The sequence below is a fragment of the Carcharodon carcharias genome, chromosome 20 (genome assembly GCF_017639515.1).
Source record: "Carcharodon carcharias isolate sCarCar2 chromosome 20, sCarCar2.pri, whole genome shotgun sequence".
Lineage (NCBI taxonomy): Eukaryota > Metazoa > Chordata > Chondrichthyes > Lamniformes > Lamnidae > Carcharodon > Carcharodon carcharias.
Window position 1 is genome coordinate 77,181,962 of NC_054486.1, and position 20,973 is coordinate 77,202,934.

At 40.0% G+C, this 20,973-nt stretch overlaps 1 protein-coding gene across 2 annotated transcripts in view; it reads left to right on the forward strand.

Moving 5' to 3' along the window:
- Positions 1–3,695: 3,695 nt before the first annotated feature.
- dync1h1 (dynein, cytoplasmic 1, heavy chain 1) overlaps positions 3,696–20,973 on the forward strand; it is a 107,785-nt gene continuing 90,507 nt past the window's right edge. For both annotated transcript variants that reach the window (XM_041214741.1, XM_041214740.1), the window contains exons 1-10: positions 3,696–4,038; positions 6,032–6,119; positions 6,527–6,700; positions 7,752–8,007; positions 12,131–12,317; positions 16,883–17,154; positions 17,294–17,521; positions 18,246–19,322; positions 19,601–19,780; positions 19,889–20,038. In XM_041214741.1, the coding sequence (XP_041070675.1) occupies positions 3,783–4,038; positions 6,032–6,119; positions 6,527–6,700; positions 7,752–8,007; positions 12,131–12,317; positions 16,883–17,154; positions 17,294–17,521; positions 18,246–19,322; positions 19,601–19,780; positions 19,889–20,038 (2,868 nt within the window). In that variant the 5' untranslated portion in view covers positions 3,696–3,782. The remainder of the gene's footprint in view (positions 4,039–6,031; positions 6,120–6,526; positions 6,701–7,751; positions 8,008–12,130; positions 12,318–16,882; positions 17,155–17,293; positions 17,522–18,245; positions 19,323–19,600; positions 19,781–19,888; positions 20,039–20,973) is intronic.

Here is a 20,973-nt window from a genome sequence, read left to right on the forward strand (position 1 = left end):
TCCAAGGGTATCTCGAAGATAACTAAACTTGTTAGATTTCTTGAGCTGCTGAATCTTTTCATGCACCTCCCTAGAATTTTCCTTGCTTCTTCAAGAGTGGCAGAATATCATAAATACATTTAGGCCTTAACTGAAAAATAATTTTATGAACAAGAAAGTAGCTAATAGTAATACAATATTTACCATAGATGCTCGACCATGCATCCCAAACTGTGGGTCATGACCCCCTGTTGAGGTCCCTGAAACAGTGGGTGCGGTTGTGAGCTCCCTTCCCCTGAGACTGCATTCCAAACTGATACCGAGGCCCAGACTGCATCCAGCCCTGCCCTTGCCCTGAACGTGTCTTGGTCTCTCTCCAAGGCATGGCAGAGGAGAGTGATGGACCTGGCGAGTGGGCGAGGAGACTTCATAAACATCTTGTGCAGGCTGCAAACCCTGAATAAGAAGCCACCAATCCTGGTTCAATGAAGAGTGCAGGAGGGCATCCCAGGAGCAGCACCAGTCATGTCTAAAAATGAGAAGCCAACCCGGTAAAGCTACAACACAGGATTACTTGCATGCCAAACAGCGAAAGCAACACGCAATCAATGGACCACCTAGAAGGACAAGGGCAGCAGATGCAAGGGAACACCACCACCTGAAAGTTCCCTCCAAGCCACACACCATCCTGACTTGGAACTATATCGCCATTCCTTCACTGTTGCTGGATCAAAATCCTGGAAGTCCCTCCGCAACAGCACAATGGGTGTACATACACCACCTGGACTGCAGCAGTTCAAGAAGGTAGCTCACCACCACCTTCTCAAGGGCAATTAAGATGGGCAATAAATGCTGGCCTAACCAGCGACACCCACATCTGTGAAAGAATAATAAAAAAGTGCATCAGGTGCATGGGAACAGGACCACCTGCAATTTCCCCTCCAAGACACACAGCTGACTCCTTCACCTTTGGTTGGTCAAAATCCTGGAACTTCCACCCTAACAGTACTGTGGATGTACCTACACCACATGGCACTGCAGTGGTTCAAGGTGACTCACCACCATCTTCTCAATGGCAATTAGGGTTGGGCAACAAATGCTGCCCAACCCAGCAAAGCCCACATCGTATGAAAGAATTTAAAAAGTGCTGTTTTGCTTTTGTTTGCGTAACGGGTCACGTTAATTTTCAGATAGTAAAAGATGGTCACATTGGAAAATAGTTTGGGAAGCACTCTGCCAATTCTTCACAACAAGGAAACTAAGGGATAATTTGCAATCTATATCGTTAGTTCTGTTTATAATCTATATTAAAAGGATTAGTTGCAAATTGAAGCCACTGCATAGTATCAGGAATCTGATCGAGATGTGTTACATTATAATAGGTAAAAAGGAGTATCAAATAGAAGGTGATGCACTGTCATATTTGACGCACATGTAAGCAGGTTTCTATGTACATCATTCGCAAAAAATAAAAACATTCAAAAATGAAAAGTACGTAAATATTAAATATTTAATATGGTAAACATGAAAAACTTAAAAACCAAAATTTAAAGGGTCTATTAAAACTAGTCATGGGTTGGTCCAGTACAGTGCATGTGATTCAAAAACAGAAACAGAAATACCTGGAAAAACTCAGCAGGTCTGGCGGCTTCGGTGGAGGAGAGCACACTTGACATTTCGAGTCCTTATGACCCTTCAACAGAACTAAGTAAAAATAGGAAAGGGGTGAAATATAAGCTGGTTTAAGGGGGGGGGGGGGGGTTGTTGGGACAAGCAGTCAGTAATAGGTGGAGATAACCAAAAGCTGTCACAGACAAAAGAACAAAGAGGTGTTGAAGGTGGTGATATTATCTAAAGGAATGTGCTAATTAAGAGTAGAAGATAGGGCAGATAAGGTACAGATAGCTCTAGTGGGGGTGGGGGAATACTAAAAAGTAGAAGTAAACAATGGGTGGAAATACATTTAAAAATAATGGAAATAGGTGGGAAAATAAAAATCTATATAAATTATTGGAAAAAACAAAAAGGAGGGGGAAGGAATGGGAGGGGGTGGGGATGGAGGAGAGAGTTCAAGATCTAAAATTGTTGAACTCAATATTCAGTCCAGAAGGCTGTAAAGTGCCTAGTCGGAAGATGAGGTGTTGTTCCTCCAGTTTGCATTGAGCTTCACTGGAACAATGCAGCAAGCCAAGGACAGATATGTGGGCAAGAGAGCAGGGTGGAGTGTTGAAATGGCAAGCGGCAGGGAGGTCTGGGTAATGCTTGCAGACAGACCAAAGGTGTTCTGCAAAGCTGTCACCCAGTTTGCGTTTGGTTTCTCCAATGTAGAGGAAACCACATTGGGAGCAACGAATGCAGTAGACTAAGTTGAGGGAAGTGCAAGTGAAAAGCTGCTTCACTTGAAAGGAGTGTTTGGGCCCTTTGACGGTGAGGAGAGAGAAAGTGAAGGGACAGGTGTTGCATCTTCTGCGGTCGCATGATTGATGGTTGATGAAAAGCTTGCGTTTCAGCAGAGTACAAGGAAATTGAATTGTAATGCAAGGAGCTGGCATTCTCGAACAAATTCCGTATTCAAACTTTGAAAATGTAACTGCCTACAAATCAGATATAATATCCTGTTCCCGAGTCTTCGACAGTTCAGAGATTACAGGTCGTTAATTTTGGAAGAACAGATAATCATTTCAATACTTGCAACAACGATAACGGAATTAACATGGTACCGACAATGGCATTTTTGTCAATATCACCAGGGTGCCTGTGCTACGAACATGGGTTTAGGTCCGCACTTAGATGTGTTAAATCATCGCAACAATGCGATTTATCATAAATAATTTGTTTGACTGCGCAGTAAATATATGTAAACATTGACTACATGTTTTTCCACATTATCTGTAATGGATGCCTAACTCATCCCCGCACTGTCACCGATTGGGTCCATTTTGAACCACATTTATCCCATCTACGTAAAGTCGAATTTTAAAAAAGGACACTACAAAAACGTGCTTAATATTTGTCACACAGCTATGTGTGGTTTTCTCACTGAACAACATTGCAGTTAATTTCTGGTTTCAATAACACAGGCAGATTGGTAGTCCTGAACCCACAATCGGTCTTTTTACATCACAACTGCAGGAGCTTCCAAAAATTGGTGTTTTAAAACCTCTTAGTAATCGCGTAACATTGCAATTGTGCACATGAAGTATTCATTGCATATCTGCTCAGCAAGAAGATTCCTACTTTCGAATACAAATTTGTAATCAGTTGCAGTCTTTTGAAATTTTATTTATTTCTTGTAGCTTTTGCGGGTGCCAATGAATCGTAAAAAGAATCTATTTGAATGGGGCAAACTGGAAAGATACAGGCGAAAGAATTCTCCTGCGCAATTGATATTGATAAACAAAGCTAGCGTGATCGCAAATACCGGCAAACGTAATATCGCAAAAAATATTCCATTCAATATTCGATTTCTAATTATGAAATAGTTCAGAAATGTGAGGAAAAATGAAAAGGAGAAGAATAAGACCGAGAAAACCCCACCCAGTTTGGTGATAGATTGCGGATGGGGCGGTGCACTCTGGAAAGCGTAGTTTATTCTGCAGAGGCAGCGGTGACTGGACATTGTTGTCGGCGTGCGGTGGACTACAACTCCCAGCGGGCACTGCGGTTCAGCATTACCTCATCCACTGCAGTGTCAGGTGACGTGGCAGGCTGAACACATTCAGTCGGCTGTGGTGCTTGCGCTTAGTTGGTGTCTAAAGAAGCGGTTGCTCGGGCAGGTTGTGCGTTGACGACGGGCACTCACCATGTCCGAAGGAGGAGGCGGAGGTGGCGGCGAAGACGGCACGACAGGCCTGGAAGTGACAGTGCAAAATGTGGCCGACGTGTCGCTTTTGCAGAAACACATCCGCAAGCTGGTGCCGCTGCTGCTGGAAGATGGCGGCGAGGCGCCGGCCGCACTGGAGACGGCCTTTGAGGAGAAGAGCGCCGTGGAGCAGATGAAAAAATTCCTGTCCGATCCTCAGATGCACACGGTGCTGGTCGAGCGGACCACCCTGAAAGGTGAGTGTCGTCGCCGCCTCCCCCGCCCCAAGCGCTCCCTATATAATCTTTCCCAAAAGCCGGCCACACCCAGCCGGTAGCTGGAGAAAAACCGGGCCCCAAGGAAAGGGCCGGGGACTGGGTCTGTGTAAGGCCCGGTGAGGAATTACAGGGAGAATCTAAAACCAAGTGGGACCGGGGAGTTTGCATGGGGAGAAAACGTCTGCAGCAGACAAAAGCCTGTCGATGCAGGGGCCGCTCCTTGTGACGGACAGACAGAGCTGAAAGATTCCCCTTTGGGGCGGACCCCTCATTCCTACAACAACAACTGATATATTTCCAGCATCCGCAGTATTTTGAAATTTAAAACGGAAGTACTCAGCAGGTCTGACAGTAACTGTGGAACCAGAAAAGAAAAGTTAGCGTTTCAGGTCCCTCGTTCTTCTCTCTCATTTTGAGTTAGGGAAAACGGTTCTGTTTGGAGACAAGTATTTTTTAATTCGAGCAATGTATGATCCTCCGCGCCCCAACCTCCCCATATTTTTTTTAATGTATGGACATTGGATTGAATTTGTGTTTAAATGTGGTATTTAATGCTGTTCAAATGTTATTATTTCCCTTTGTGGATAAAGCGGAGGTTTAGAAAGGGGATTGTTAATAGTGATTTGACGGGAGTGACTTCATGAATTACTTAGAGCTGCCTCAGTATATAGATGGATATTTGTTTTTCCACCACAGCTCATGAGATGGTTCAATGCCTGAATATAATTTTCGCACCATTTTCTACATTTCCATCAGATGTATTGATGGCAGCTTTATATTGATCAGAGTTAACTTTCAAAATAGGAAATTATGATCTCTCCTCCGAATTGTGTATAGCCTCGTTCGGTAAATGCATTACTATACCGAATAATTGTCTACTCTATGCGCAAATTTAAAATATCAGAACAAGAATACTATTTAGACTTGTTTGGAAAAATTGAAGTGGAAGATGGATATGAAGTTGGGATGGTATATTTGGTAGAAATAATGTAAATTGTTTTTGTGATAGTGTCTGCTGCATTAACAGATTAGCATAGTTCAGAAGGAACTGCTGAATTTATTTTTGTATAAATGTTATGGAGTGCATCAGAATTTGTGTTAAAGAACTTGAGTTATTGCTGAAGAGATATTTTTGTCAAAGCTTTTCATCTTGCACTCAGGACAATTTGAGTTATTTTTGTTTTAAATGCTGCTTAATATTTCAGTGTCACATTAACAGTAATGTTTAGGTTAGGATTCATCTGCATTGCAATATTCTTGAACTGCATCACTCTTAGTCTTCAACTGTCATTTAAAATCTGAATATCCAGTCATAGATAAGCAGTAACATTTTCAGTGATTTCACCGCAAATTATGGAATACCTTTTTATTTCTTTCACATTTAAATATATTTTATTTAGACTTCTGTAGTAAGGAACTGGAGGGCTAATGTAAATTTTAGTTCTTTGGGGGCACAGTGGAGAAACACCTTCAGCCATTTGCAGTTTTTTGATTCCTGTAGAAAGAGGCACTTACTCAAATGTTGAACAAACTTATTGTCATACAGACATAATATAGATGTTTCTTGTTGAAGTATCTTTCAGAATCCTTAAATATTCTGGAATTTTATTCTGTCCCTCATTTTCCTTTTGTTATATGTTTTGTTTTTGATTGAAGAGACCTTCTATTGGGGCGTTGTCAATGCAGACCTTTAGCTGGTCATCAGGTGAAATGTGAAGCAGCTGTGGGTGGCCTTTTGTCTCTACAGAAGCATCCGGTCTGTCCTTGACACCTGTATATGACATAGCTCAGTATGAAATATTTGCATGCTGCTTTTGTACCATTTGGGGGAAAAAACATCTGAAACAAATAACTGAAATTTTTACCACAGAATTGTTTTAGCAGCTGCACTGTTTTTAAGCAAATTGCTTTATTATTTACTCTTCAGTTGCCATCAGATATTTATTTATTTTACCAATTGTTTACTTAATAGAGGATGTTGGAGATGAAGGGGAAGAGGAGAAAGAGCACATTGCTTATAACATTAACACTGATGTTCATTATGGACTTAAGTCTAACAGGTACTGAGTTTTGGATTTATAAATGTTTGCATGGATTAGTCTTGTTTGGCCAGGATTACAGTTCAATGCTGGACCTATTTTTAATTTACAGATGTGATATTGGAATTTAAATAAGTTTTCATTGCTTTCACTGTCACAAACTTATTGGGTTTGAACAAATGTAATATATTGAGTGTGTATTCGATAATATTTGCTATTCTGATCTAAAGTGTACTGTGGATAAGTGGTTCTGGTGTGTTAGAATTAATTATGAAATAGCGTTAGTACCCTACTTACTAATTTTACAATGAGATTAATCAGCTTTTAGGAAAACCAACCCCTTGTGTATATTCCTTTGAGCTTGAATGTGTTTTTGTACATAATCTAGTCATTTATGTTTCAGTTTCAAAATATTTATCTGTTTCTAGCTTGGCCTTCATAAAGCGTACTCCAGTTATTGATGCAGATAAACCAATTTCATCTCAGCTGCGTGTTATAACACTAAGTGAAGACTCTCCATATGAAACATTGCATTCAATTATTAGCAATGCAGTGGCTCCGTTCTTCAAGTCGTACATCAGAGAGTCTGGCAAGGCTGACAGGTACTTTTTTATGTGCCATATATTACTTCTACATTCATATGTAAATCTTAAGTCTAGCAAATATATAGTTATGGGTAAATCAACTGCAGATTATCACAAACTTGAATCTTTTAGCTTGAAAGTTATTGCATGTTGACTATAGGGAGCATCAAAATGTATGCTATCAAATGCTGTTAGCAAAACTGACATCACCTTCACAATAACAAAATGCATTGATTAACCAAGAGTAATCAAAATGTGGGGTATAGATGACCCTTAAACCGCTTGAACCTGGCTCTTGATTTGATGCCCTCTGCTTCTCTTTCTCTGCCTGACTGCATCACCACCACCACCACCCCACCTCCCCCCGCCCCTAGTTGAAATTGGGATTTGATTACTGTGATATTCATTATTCTCTTCTCATATCCTGTCATTTTTCTCACCATCCCTACCCTGAGGCTTCTGCAGGACTGCTCTAAATGGAAAGTTCAAAAGAGAGTCCTTCGCAGATTTTAGAATGGTAAACTCCTATGTTATAACTGATTCCATAGATGAATTCTTGAGATCAGTGGTCAGTGGATTTGCTCCTGTAAGTGGATTAAGTATCTTGTTTGCTAAGAGTTGACTGCCAATGTCCTATATCTAATTATATGGTAACGAAACCTGGGGATGTAACTGTTTTTGGTGACTCTTGCACAAAACCTCAGTCCCAGCACTTGGTGAGATGAAGCCTAATATGAATCAATAAATTATTTTATTTCACGGTAAGCTGAGCATATAGAACTGCAAATATGATCAAACTTACTTAATTCAATACAGCTGATCCTTGTTACTAATATGGGTAATACAAGTTTGGCAAAATCTGTTCAACTTTAGTTTCTTAAAGTCCCTGAGTCTAAGCTGTCAAGGGAAAAACCATGAGACATCTTCAGCAGGTACTCAGTATCCTCTGTTTCATTGAGCTGGATCCCAAAAGGAGCATAACTTATGCTTACATAAAGTGTTTTTGTTTTCGATGCTTTTGTTTCCATCAGAGAATTATTTACACTCTGTTCATTCTCTGCTTTATCAGGGACGGTGACAAAATGGCACCATCTGTTGAGAAGAAGATTGCAGAGTTAGAAATGGGACTTCTACATCTGCAGCAGAATATTGAGATCCCAGAGATCAGCCTCCCAATCCATGCAGTCATTACTAATTTAGCCAAGCAGTGCTATGAACGTGGAGAGAAACCCAAAGTCACTGACTTTGGTGATAAAGTGGAGGATCCAACCTTCCTCAACCAACTGCAGTCTGGTGTAAACCGTTGGATTAGAGAAATCCAGAAGGTAAGTGTTAATTAACACTTATTATGTACAATGATTTACTGATATGAAACAATTAAAAACCATACATTAAACGTGTGAATGTTTGGCAGCATTTGCTTATGGTATGGAAGCTAAACTCCAGGTGTTTACCTTCAGTCTGAGGTAACTCGTTACTGCAGCCATTCTGGAGTTAAATATATAACTATGCTGCTTAAGCAAAACATCACCTAGTTTCAAGGAACAGATGGTGATCCAGATTTAGAATTAATTTAGCAACTTGTTTTTTATATTTGTATGTGAGGATGTGTAGTTGTAAATTCTGTAATCAAATAAAAACTATTGTACTGATTTGTCTGCTACTGTTTAACTTATATTTTTAATGATCCTGAATTCTTAGCTTATAGCTTATAGGTATTATTCTTGAGTCCAAAGGCCAGGAGAACACCAGATTGTGCCTGTTGATTTCAGTAAGGTAACTTCAGTAATAAAGGTTTAATTTCAACCCCAGACACCGAGATATTACCATATTTTATGGTATAAGGTCACATTTCAGGTTGGTGAGAGCATTGGTTAATTTTTGGAAGTAGTTCTTGACCACATGGAATATCTGGTGAAGCCCTAAAGGGTAATGGAAGTCTATTAACAACCTTGTTTGAATTTATGTTGCTGAAGAAATGAACATTTTAGTTTATTTAGCAATAATCATGCAATGAAAAATGCTCATTTCAAAATATTAAATCAACAGTCAGCATGGCTTTTCAAAAAAATTTTTCCTGGTCCGCTTTTATGTTTGAGTGATTTTTACTCGTCAGCTTGAATTATTATTGCTGGGGTTTGGAACACGTTTTATTTTCCCCACTTGGTGTCAGAATTGACTATTCCCATGTTGAGATACAGTGTAATTAAATGCAGAACAAAGCTTTCTCTACTTGTCTCTGAAAAGGGCCCTCTTGGGTCGGATTTGATTCTAGGCCATAATAGTGAAAAGGCAGTGCTTGAACTCACTGCCATCTAGTGCTGAGATTTTTATTTTCCTATCTACTTTTTTCTCTAATCTCCTTACTAGGCCATTGAGATACAAACAATTACCTTGTTGGCTAAGTCCCTCAATTTTTGTCCTCCCCTGTAGTCAGACAGTAATCAATGTTTTCTCTTTTGGGGCAATTCATGAAACTTCAGCTTCCGGTGTTGCCCCTTTTCCTGTCCCAATCCATTCTTCCTTTTGTCTGTCTTTCTTGCCACTCCAGAAAAAAGACAGTGGACTTCTGTTTTTCCACATTAAGTAGTTTGCCCAATTTAGTGATGTGTTAACTTGAGAACCCACACAGTCAATTGATCACTATGCATCCATTGGGAGAAGATGTTAAAGGTGTGTAAATGAACCCTTGTTTGTGATACAGCCTAAGAGAGAAATGTGCAGATGACATTTTGCTTTATGAACCACCCACCTCCACTTTGGCATCTTCCAGCCTCTTCACTCTGTGAGCTGTGTCACCTTCCACAACAGTGCTCATAAAGCTGTGGCTATAATGGCATGTCTCACCAAACATTTACTGGTCCACCCCACTCCTCCAGCTTGTCTGACTGGATGTCCTGAGGCCACCAAAAGGATGATTGTTTTTCCTATTTGTATGTCCACTTGAGCTCCTTGTTTCCAGTCATGACAAAGAAACCAAATAAGATCAGTCATTATCTCTATTATGTTACCTGAGGGATGGAGGCAGGTAGAGAGTATCCTGACCTTAATAATAACTCCACAAAAGCTTGAAGAACTCAATCTATGTAGCTGTAGTTACCATGTCTTGTAGAGAGCACATACACATTGTATTCTAGTGTGTAACTTTTTGGATAACTTGATGCTTGCGGAATTACACCATAACAAGATGATAAACGCTTCGAGAAGAATGAAAGTTGGAGGGAGGAAATTTTTTTTTTTAAAGTTGGGCAATTATGTGGTCACTTTTTTTACTTTTATAATTTTGGGACTCATTCACATTCCTGTCTGCAAGCAATTAATCTGATGACCATGAACATATTTATCATTGATGTCAGTTTTTAGCTTATGTATGTCTGAGTTTTGAACCAGGTTGAGCCAAGAAGAACTTTCAAGTACCATTGCTGGTGTAGAAACTGGAAAATGTAGAAGATTGTTGGCACATGGAGCAAATTGTATGCATAAGCATCCACTCTAGTCCCTTGCTTAAATAGAGTATATACTCGTGTTATGATCCTAGGTCAGACTCCCAGGTTTTTGGCAAGATTTGGTTAAGGACCAATAATGTTTTGTTTAAAGTAGACAAAGTTTAAGATTCAAGACAGCTGCTAAGAGAATAAAGCCACAAAATTCCACGTGTTTTGAACAAACAAAAATAAACTTTAATATATAAGGTCAGGAAGATAAAACAATTTACGATCTATCTTGTACCCTAACATTCAGGATTAATATGAGGGACATGTGAATTGGTAGACCAACTGTGGTCGAACACACTACACTGGACATAAAATGGCAAATGAGATCAAGGCGGAGTCCGCTGATGTCTCAATAATCCACCCAGATGTCAGTAAACACTTGAGTCCACCAGTCTCACTAAAACTCTCTCTTACGAAGGGTTCCACCTTCACCTTCAAAGATCTAACCTGGGAATTCTCTCCAAAAGTTGCTCCAACTCTGACATCAACAATGGCTCACCATGCAGGGTTTCAATCTCATCTCCCTAGATTCCATTCTCCTGGATTCCCAAGTATCCACTCCAGCACCAACCCACAACCAAAACTTCAGCTCTTCAACCATGCCAAGCAGAACCCTACTGCTTCAAATGTGTAGCTTTGCCCCAACAACCTGCAGCACGAAGCCACCAACCTTCGACTGCCTTTTTGGATCTTCACGACATCTCCAGAGCCCTCTTAAAGTCTGCTACCCAGAGCCTTTTCACGTTTGGAGCCTGTTTCTCTGCTCCTTTTAACTGAACTGGGACCTCTCCCTGTCCCCTGTCTGGAACATTCCAGCAATGGCGCTCCACTGCCAGTCACATGACCCAGCTTTTCGTGCTGTTTTTCTTTTGCACAGCCAAGCTTGGTCCAAAGAAAGTTTAAAAATTGTAAAACTGCGCATGTGCAGCCCACTTCCGGCCTCTGTTTGCAGAAGCTCCGAGGTCCGTCTGAAGTTGAAGTTCCCAATCTCTACTTATCAATGAGGTAAGTATGTAAAAGTGTAACGTGAAAATGTACACTTAAAAGTTGAGCCCATGATTTTTGGCCTGAAAATAGCAATGGTCTTTTACATGAGAGATGAAAAACATAGTTTTTCAGTAATTAATGACCGAAGTATAATCTGCACAGTCACACTAAAAAACGTCAATTCATTAAAAAAGTTATACTTACTGTATTTCCTCCAATTCTACTTGTCAATTAACAGGAAAAATATAGATCAATTTTAATTTTTGGAGGGGGAGTCTCTCAGGTCAGAGAAGAGAAATAAACAGCATACATGGAAACGGGATGCAGGGACCAACTTCCAGAACAAGCATTAAATAAATGAATACCCGGGCCTTGTCCTCAACTGTCGCCTCCAGCCTCTCTGGCGAGAGGAGGCTTAGGCCTCGCCACTTGGGCTCTTGCGAGTGCAGCCCCCAACCCTGCTACAAGGGCTGGCGCCATCAGCATGACATTTTCTATAGGTGTGGCCCTTCCCTCCCCCTGGCCACTAAGTGGCCGGCTGATACCGCTTGTTCTTCTTCTGAGATGTTGGGGTGGGGAAAGGCTCCATGATTAAAAAGAGCTAACAGAGGAAACGGCTGGTGCGTGTGCTTCTTCCCCCTTTACTTTGTGGATTCTTTCGAGAGCCATGTTAGGTGTGCCAAGCAGGTGTGTTTGAATTGAAAATAAGCCCACTCAAAAACATTACCCGTGTATAAATTGGCCCTGTGGTATTAATTGTAAACTGGAGTGGCAATCTTTTATTTCCTTTCTGCTTTGCTTGGGGGTTTTAAGTTGCAGCACTTTATTAATCTGGGACTCAACACGATGAGACCTTACTGACTTTTAATGTCTGAATTTCACAAACAGCACTAAATGAATTGTGTTAATATCTAAAGATAAAGCTAACCCATTTTGATAAACTGTTCTGTCAAAATTTTATATGTAGGTAACCAAGCTTGACCGTGATCCTGCCTCAGGGACTGCTTTACAAGAAATCAGTTTCTGGTTGAATCTGGAGAGAGCCCTATATCGCATTCAAGAGAAACGAGAAAGTGGAGAAGTGCTTTTGACTTTAGAAATCCTGAAACATGGCAAACGTTTTCATGCCACTGTGAGCTTTGATACAGATACAGGTACCTAATTGTATATACTTGTATCCAATTAATACATATACATGGTCTAATGGTGGGTGAGTATTTATTAAATAACGATCATAACATTGATTTTGACATGTTTAAAGAGAGAAACATGAAACGGCTTCTTTTGATTTTAGAGTTAGGCAAGGCTGACTTCAGTGGGATGATGCAGTCTGTCCACAGTAAATTGGGCAAATCTGTTAATGGATTGAACTACAGAAGATCATTGGGAGGTGTTCAAAAAAGAATTTGTGAACCATTTTATACTCCTAAAGGGGAAAGGGTTCTATTTGCTGAAAAAAAATAGCCATGGGCAACAAAAGAGGTAAGATATAACACAAAACTAAGAGAACAAATTAAAATAAAAATGCTAAAAGAATAGTACAGGTCGTTGGCGAATGGGAACAATGTAAATAGTATCAAAGCAGATAGAGCTACAAAAGGGAGTACGAAAAGAACTTACACGGGATATCAAAATCACAATTTTTTTTAAAGTTACATGAAAAACAGGGTGGTCAGAATCTGTGGATCCCTTGAAAACTGCTAACGGTGATGTCATTGAAACTAATGTGGACAGGCTGGATAATTTGCATTAGCAAATCTACAGTAGAGGAAGAGATCAGCATGCTAGACGTCCCATGGAAGCCATTGTTGAATCAGGGACAGGGACTCAACAAAATTAATGTAAGAAGGATAGCAATATTGGAGAAATTAATGGCATTAAAGAGTGACAAATACCCAGGACTATATGGTTCCATCCAAGGGTTTTAAAAGAAATAGTTGATGACATTGCAGATGCTCTAACTAATCTTCTGCAGTTCTCACAATTTAGGAACCTTTAGATTGGAAAATTACACGTCACTCTATTATGTAAGAAATGTGAGAGGAAAACCCGGAATTATAGACTAGTTAGTCTAATATGGGAAATTGCTACTATTCATAATTAAGGATAGGGTGACTGAACACCTTGAAAATTTTCAGCTGTTCAGAGAGAACCAGAATGTTTGGAATGGAGGGAAGGGGTGATGGGGATGGTGCTCTAATTGGTAGCATTTTGACTAGTAGTATCCCAAGGTATTGGGGCCTCAACTACTTCCTATATTCATTAACAACTTAGATGATTGGAGAGAGCCAAATTTACTGATGAGACAGTTGCATGGTATTGTAAGCAGTGGAAGTGGAAAAATGAGCCATTGTTTAATTGTTTAAATAGGCAAAACTGTGCCAAATGGATTTCATTTTGAACCTAAAAAGAATAAAACTGAGTACTTGCTAATTGATAAAGAGCTAGAAACAGTGGAGGTCCAAAGAGACTTGGGTTGCGCATAGATCATTAAAATGTCTTGAACTGACATAGAAAATAATCAAAAAGGCTATTAGAATGCAGGCCTTTATATCTAGATGAATAGAGTACATTGGGGTAGAAGTCATGCTTCAGCTATACTGCGCCCTGGTTAGACCTCATTTAGAGAACTGAGAGCGTTTCTGGGTACCACAAATCAGGGAGGGTATATTGGCCTCTGAGGGAGTGCAGCATAGATTTACTAGAATGATACCTGGACTTCTAGGATTAGGCTACAAGGAGACATTAGGCAAACTAGGGTTGTATTCCCTGTAATTTGGAAAGTTAAGGGGTGATTTGTTTTGAGGAATGGTTGGAAGGCTAGGCTTGTATCCCCTGGAGTTTAGAAGAGTAAATGGTGATCTGATTGAAACATATAAGATCCTGAAGGGTCTTGATAGGGTGGATGTGAAGAGGGTGTTCCCCCTTGTTGGAGAATCTAGAACTAGGGATCACAGCTTAAAATAAGGGGCTGCCCATTCAAAATGGAGATGAGTTGAATTTTTTTTCTGAGGATTGAGAGTCTCTGGAACTCTTTTTCTGTGGAAGCAGAGTCTTTGAATTTTTAAGGCGGAGGTGGATAGATCCTTGGTAAGCAAGGGTAATAGGTTATTGGGTGTAGACGGGATGCAGATTTGAGATTACTGTCAGATCAGCCATGATCTTATTAAATGGCAGAGCAGGCTCGAGGGTTTGAATGGCCTACTCCTACTACTCATTTGTATGTTCATATGACTTGATCAAAGTTTTTAAAATATTAAGGGGAACAATAGGGTAGATTGGAAGGAAGCATTTCAATTAGTTGAGGAGTCTAGGGCCAGCGCACAAAGTTTTAGAACCAAACCTTCCAAGAGTGAAATTAGGGAATGCTTTTTCACTCCAGGATGGTAGAAGTTTGGAAAACTCTTCCACAAACAGCAATTGACGCTAGATCAGGCTTTCAGTCAGTAATAACCTGTGTGAATTTATGAATCCAATTAAATAGGAGCCTAATTGCTTCAATTCAGATTGATTATTGTTACAAATTGCTTTTGCAAGTAGAAAATACACATAGAACCATAGAAAAGTTACAGCACAGAAGGAGGCCATTTGGCCCATTTTGTCCTTCCCAGCCCGAGGACATCCAGGTGCCCTTTCTAATCCCACCTTCCTGCACCCGGCCCATAGCCCTGCAGCTTACAGCATTTTAGGTGCAGACCCAGGTACTTTTTACAAGAGTTTAAAGTTTCTGCCTCTACCACCAACTTGGGCAGCGAATTCCAAACACCCACTACCTGCTGCTTAAAAAAAGTTCTTCCTCATGTCCCCCCTACACCTTCTGCTACTTATCTTGAATCTATGTCCCCTGGTTCTAGAATTCTCCAGCAAGAGGAACAATTTTATCTTGTCTACTCTATCTATTCCTCTTATAATTTTGTACACCTCAGTCAAGTCACCTCTCAGCCTTCTTTGTTCTAAAGAAAATAACCCCAACCTATCCAATCTCCTCGTAGCTACACTTTTCTAACCCTGGCAACATTCTTGTAAACCTCCTCTGCACTCTCTCCAGAGCTATTAAATCCTTCCTGTAATGTGGTGACCTAGAACTGCACACAGTACTCCAATTGTGGCCTCACCAGTGTTTTATACAATTCCAACTTTTATATTCTATACCTCTGCCAACGAAGGAGAGCATTCCATATGCCTTCTTTACAACCTTATCTACTTGAACTGCCTTCAGGGACCTTTGTACTCGTACGCCAAGATCTCTCACTTCATCTAGCCATTTATTTTGTAACACCTGTAACTATTTGACCTACCTAAATGTATGACCTCACACTTCTCTATGTTAAAATCCATCTGCCACTTTACCGCTCACTCCACCAACCCATCCATTTCGTTTTGGAGATTATGGCTATCCTCAACACTATCCACTACTTGGCCAATCTTTGTGTCATCTTCAAATTTCCCAATCGTCACCCCCATGTTCACATCCAAATCGTTACTATATAACACAAACAGCAAGGGTCCCAACACCGAGCCCTGTGGAACACCACTTGAGACAACTTGCCATTCGCAAGGGTATCCATCGAACATTACCCTTTGTTTCCTGTTACAAAGCCGAACTTTTATCCAGTTTGCCACATTGCCCTGAATCCCATGGGCTTTTACTTTCCTGACCAATCTGGCATGTGGGACTTTGTCAAATGCCTTGCTAAAATCCATGTACACAACATCCACTGCACTACCTTCATCAACCCTTCTTGTCACTTCCTCAAAGAATTCAAGCAAATTTGTGAGGCATGATCTTCCTATAACAAATCCATGCTGTCCATCCCTGACTAGTCCATGCCTTTCCACATGACAGTTAATCCTATCTCTCAGGGTTGATTCTACTAATTTGCTCACCACTGATGTAAGACTAACTGGCCTAAAATTGTTTGGCATTTCCTTTGATCCCTTTTTAAACAACGGAACTATGTTTGCATTTCTCCAGTCCTCCGGTATCTCCACTGTATCTAGTGAACATTGGAAAATCATCCTCAGAGCATCTGCTATCTCCTCCCTGACTTCCTTCAGCCTCGTAAACAATCCATCTGGCCCTGGCGACTTATCAACTTTCAAGGATTTCAACCTTTCGAGTACTTCCTCTCTCTTCATGACTATCCCGTCCAATCTCTCGCAGTATTCCTCCTGGACTACTATATCTATATCCTCCCTTTCCTTTGTAAACATGGAGACAAACTATTCATTCAAAACCCTTCCCACAGCCTCTGCACCTACACACAAGTTTCCATCTTCATCTCCAATAGGTCTCACTTTTTCCTTAACTAACCTTTTAGCATTAATGTATTGGTAAAACATCATTGGGTTATCTTTAACTTTACTTGCTAATCTTTTTTCATGCCCTCTCTTTGATTTCCTTATTTCCTTTTTTACTTCGTCCCTGCACTTCCTATATTCGTCTAGGCTATTTCTTTGTGCCTATCGATGAAAGTTGGTGTTACAGAATACTGGCTGATGAGCTTTGTCATGTTAGCTGTTAAGTCATCTAAGTTCAATTTTTTGCACTGGTAACCTCCCGAGAATTTTCATATTTGATGATCACTAAGGCCTAAAAACTTGATACTTCTCAATATCAAATTATTAAGAAGGTTGGGTCACAAGTCATTAGGGTGTCAGCATATAAATTTAAGTTATTTGACGTTTTTAATCACAAGATTTTTTTCTAAAATAATAGGACTTAAACAGGCATTGGAAACTGTAAATGACTATAATCCCCTGATGAAGGATTTCCCACTTAATGATTTGCTGTCTGCAACTGAACTGGATAAAATCAGACAGGCGCTAGTTGCAATCTTCACTCACTTGCGAAAAATCAGAAACACAAAATATCCTATTCAGAGAGCATTGAGATTGGTGGAAGCAATTTCAAGGGACCTGAGCTCCCAGTTGCTTAAAGTCTTGGGAACACGAAAATTGATGCATGTTGCTTATGAAGAATTTGAAAAGGTAAGTTGAGATTTATATAGTTTTCAGTTTTTTTTCATACTTCATCCTTTTTACGGACGTTTCTCTAAGCATGTATACATAACCTTAGTGAAAATATTTTATGTTGACATTGAACTTTATGGGGAACCATGTTTTTCAGGTGATGGTGGCATGTTTTGAAGTGTTCCAAACATGGGATGATGAATATGAGAAGCTTCAGGTTTTGCTTAGAGATATAGTTAAACGAAAGCGGGAAGAAAATCTTAAGATGGTATGGCGTATCAATCCTGCTCATCGTAGGCTGCAGGCTCGTCTTGACCAGATGAGAAAATTCAGGCGGCAACATGAACAACTGCGGGCTGTTATTGTCCGAGTTCTTAGACCCCAGGTAATTTTTGATGTACAGGAGGTTTAACCACTAGTTGCAATATACAGTGTATTAACTGGAATAACTTCTCAATGCAGTGAGCACAATGTTTAATTCACATTTTAATAATTATAAGTGACTTAAGACACTAGAATTGTTTTGAAAACAAATGTTGAGACTCAATATGTGCATCCGTTTAATTAGAAGTAGCCAAATATAAGCAAAATTCAATGGTTACAATTTTTTAATCTTGGTTTTTTTAAGCATACTTCATGGAAGTTGAACTTTCTTTCTGGGGTATTATCCATTATTTTACTCGCATGCCATTTTCTTTGCATAAGGCTGTATCCAAAATTGAGATTGGCCACTTGCAGCGGATGGAGAGAGAGAGGCTGGTTGTGTAGGAGAGATCTAATCATTTACCAGTTGCAGCTCTAAGCACAATTCATTTGAGAAGGGTCAAGGGCAAGAAAAATGGCACTCCTGTTTAACATCCGAATCTGTCGAGGCTTTTCTTGGGGTTTGTACCTGTGTTTTGGGAGTCAGTGACATTAGTACTGGTCATCCGTAATTTAAAAGTGCCAAAGGAATTTTTTTGTTTTAGCCAATTTTTGAACCACATTTTATCCCATTTATGTAAAGTCAATCCTTCAACTTCTCGCTATTTGTGACAACAAAATATTTGCTTTTAACATTTCTTTGCCACACTTCAGGGTTTTTTTTTCTCTTTTTCAAATTTTTATAGGTGACTGCAGTTGCCCAGCAGTCCCAGGGGGAAGGTCCTGAACCCCAGGACATGAAAGTAGCAGAAGTTCTATTTGATGCAGCTGATGCAAATGCCATTGAAGAGGTGAACCTTGCTTATGAAAACGTCAAGGAGGTTGATGGGTTGGATGTTTCCAAAGAAGGAACTGAAGCTTGGGAAGCAGCTCTGAAGCGCTATGATGAGCGAATTGACAGAGTTGAAACACGTATTACAGCCCGACTTAGAGACCAGCTTGGCACTGCAAAAAATGCCAATGAAATGTTTAGAATATTTTCCAGATTCAATGCTCTCTTTGTTCGTCCTCACATTCGAGGTGCTATTCGTGAATACCAAACACAGCTAATCCAACGTGTGAAGGATGATATTGAAGCCTTGCATGATAAGTTCAAAGTGCAGTACCCACAAAGCCAAGCTTGTAAGATGAGTCACGTCCGTGACTTGCCTCCTGTTTCTGGGTCTATTATTTGGGCAAAACAGATTGACCGACAGCTCACTGCCTACATGAAACGTGTAGAAGATGTTCTCGGTAAGGGTTGGGAAAATCATGTAGAAGGACAGAAACTCAAACAAGATGGTGACAGTTTTCGCATGAAGCTTAACACGCAAGAGATTTTTGACGACTGGGCAAGAAAGGTCCAACAGCGTAACCTTGGAGTGTCTGGTCGTATTTTCACTATAGAAAGCACACGTGCTCGCGGTCGTAGTGGGAATGTTCTGAAGTTGAAAGTGAACTTTTTGCCTGAGATTATTACACTTTCCAAAGAAGTTCGCAATCTTAAATGGCTTGGGTTCCGTGTTCCACTTGCAATTGTCAACAAAGCTCACCAAGCTAATCAGCTTTATCCGTTTGCTATTTCACTGATTGAAAGTGTTCGTACCTATGAAAGAACATGTGAGAAGGTAGAGGAGCGAATTTCAATATCCCTGTTGGTCGCTGGTCTGAAAAGAGAGGTGCAGGGATTGATAGCTGAAGGAATTGCCTTGGTCTGGGAATCCTACAAATTAGATCCTTATGTACAGCGTTTGGCAGAGAGTGTTTTCAGCTTCCAGGAAAAGGTTTGTCCATTTTAGTTTTAATTTCAATTGCCCTTTGTCCATGACTGTAATTGAGTTGTTTTTGAACATGGGGGTGGGAAGTGATAGTTCTATGCATTGTTTAATACTTCTGCAAACTACTGTGGAATTTGTAACAGGAATGGGAAAGTCCTGATTAGGTCTGTTCAGAACTTAGATAACATTTACATCTGATTCTTAAAAAGTGAGAAAGCTACTGCAGAAAAGCAATTCAATTAAATGAATGTAGCAATATAAGTTAATCTGCATAAATCTTTCAGGTGGATGATCTTCTAATTATTGAAGAGAAAATAGACCTTGAAGTTCGTTCATTGGAAACCTGCGTATATGACCAGAAAGTGTTTTCTGAAATCCTGAACCGTGTTCAGAAGGCAGTTGACGACTTGAACCTCCATTCGTATTCCAATTTGCCAATCTGGGTCAATAAGCTGGATATTGAGGTAAGAAGTGCCATAACCGGAAACAATCCTAGAAGATGTGTGTAGAACTTCTTTGTAAAAGGAGAAAAAGACTAGATTGAGAGTTCACTAACTGAACTGTTCTTGTAGATTGAAAGGATCTTGGGAGTTCGTTTACAGGCTGGGCTGAAAGCTTGGACCCAGGTTTTGTTTGGACATGCTGATGATAAGGCTGATGTTGATATGGATACAGATGCTCCACAAACCAGCCATAAACCAGGAGGTGACCCAAAGATCAGAGTAAGATTTTTCTACTTTTCGTCTAGGCATGCGTTTGAGCTGGTTTATGTGCGAATGAAAATACTTCACTTCTGTCGCCTCACTAGTGGACATGTGGGCTAAATTCCACGTAGCAATAGTTTTGAAGTTTGTTTTTATAATTACAGAACAAAGGAACTGAATGAATAAAAACCAGGATCGAAGATTATAAGAAATGTAGATATTCTGGCAATACTCCTCTCAGAATGTCAATAAGAGGGGAAAATAGTGTAAATAGATTAGCAAGTAACATAAATGGAACCCAAAAGTTATATTTACACATTTAACTAGTAATAGGATATTCACAGGAAGGGCAGGCTGATTACGGAAGATGTTATGGGGGCAGTGGCCATGACTGAGGTATAAAATGAGTACTTTGCATCTTTCTTCACTGAAGATGATTCTGGCACTATCCCAGTACAGGGGGAGGTTTTGGAGAAATTGGATAGGATATAAAATACTGGAGGCACTACAGCTATTGACAGACCTAAAAGTAGTCATGTATTGTAGTCTGAATGGGATGCAACCTAGGTTGCTGAGGGAAGTAAGATAATTGTGCAAGCTCTGGCCACAATCTTTCTATCCTTAAATATGGGATTGGTGTCAAAAGGTTTCAATTAGTGCACTACTGTTCAAAAAGGAGGATAAACCCAGAAATTGTAGGCCAATAAGTCTTAACATCCATAATGGGGCAACTTTGAGACATTAATCCGGGAGAAAATTAATTGCTGTTCTAGCATGGATTTGTTAAAGGCCTGCTGTGTTTGATTAACTTCAAATGTTTGAAATAACTGAGAGGGCAATAGAGGGTTGTGCAGTTTGAGTCTATGAACTTTCAAAAAGTGTTTGATCAAGTACCACATAATGGGCTTCAATTTTGCTAAGAATTCTAAGGGATTAAAGGGAAAGCATGCATA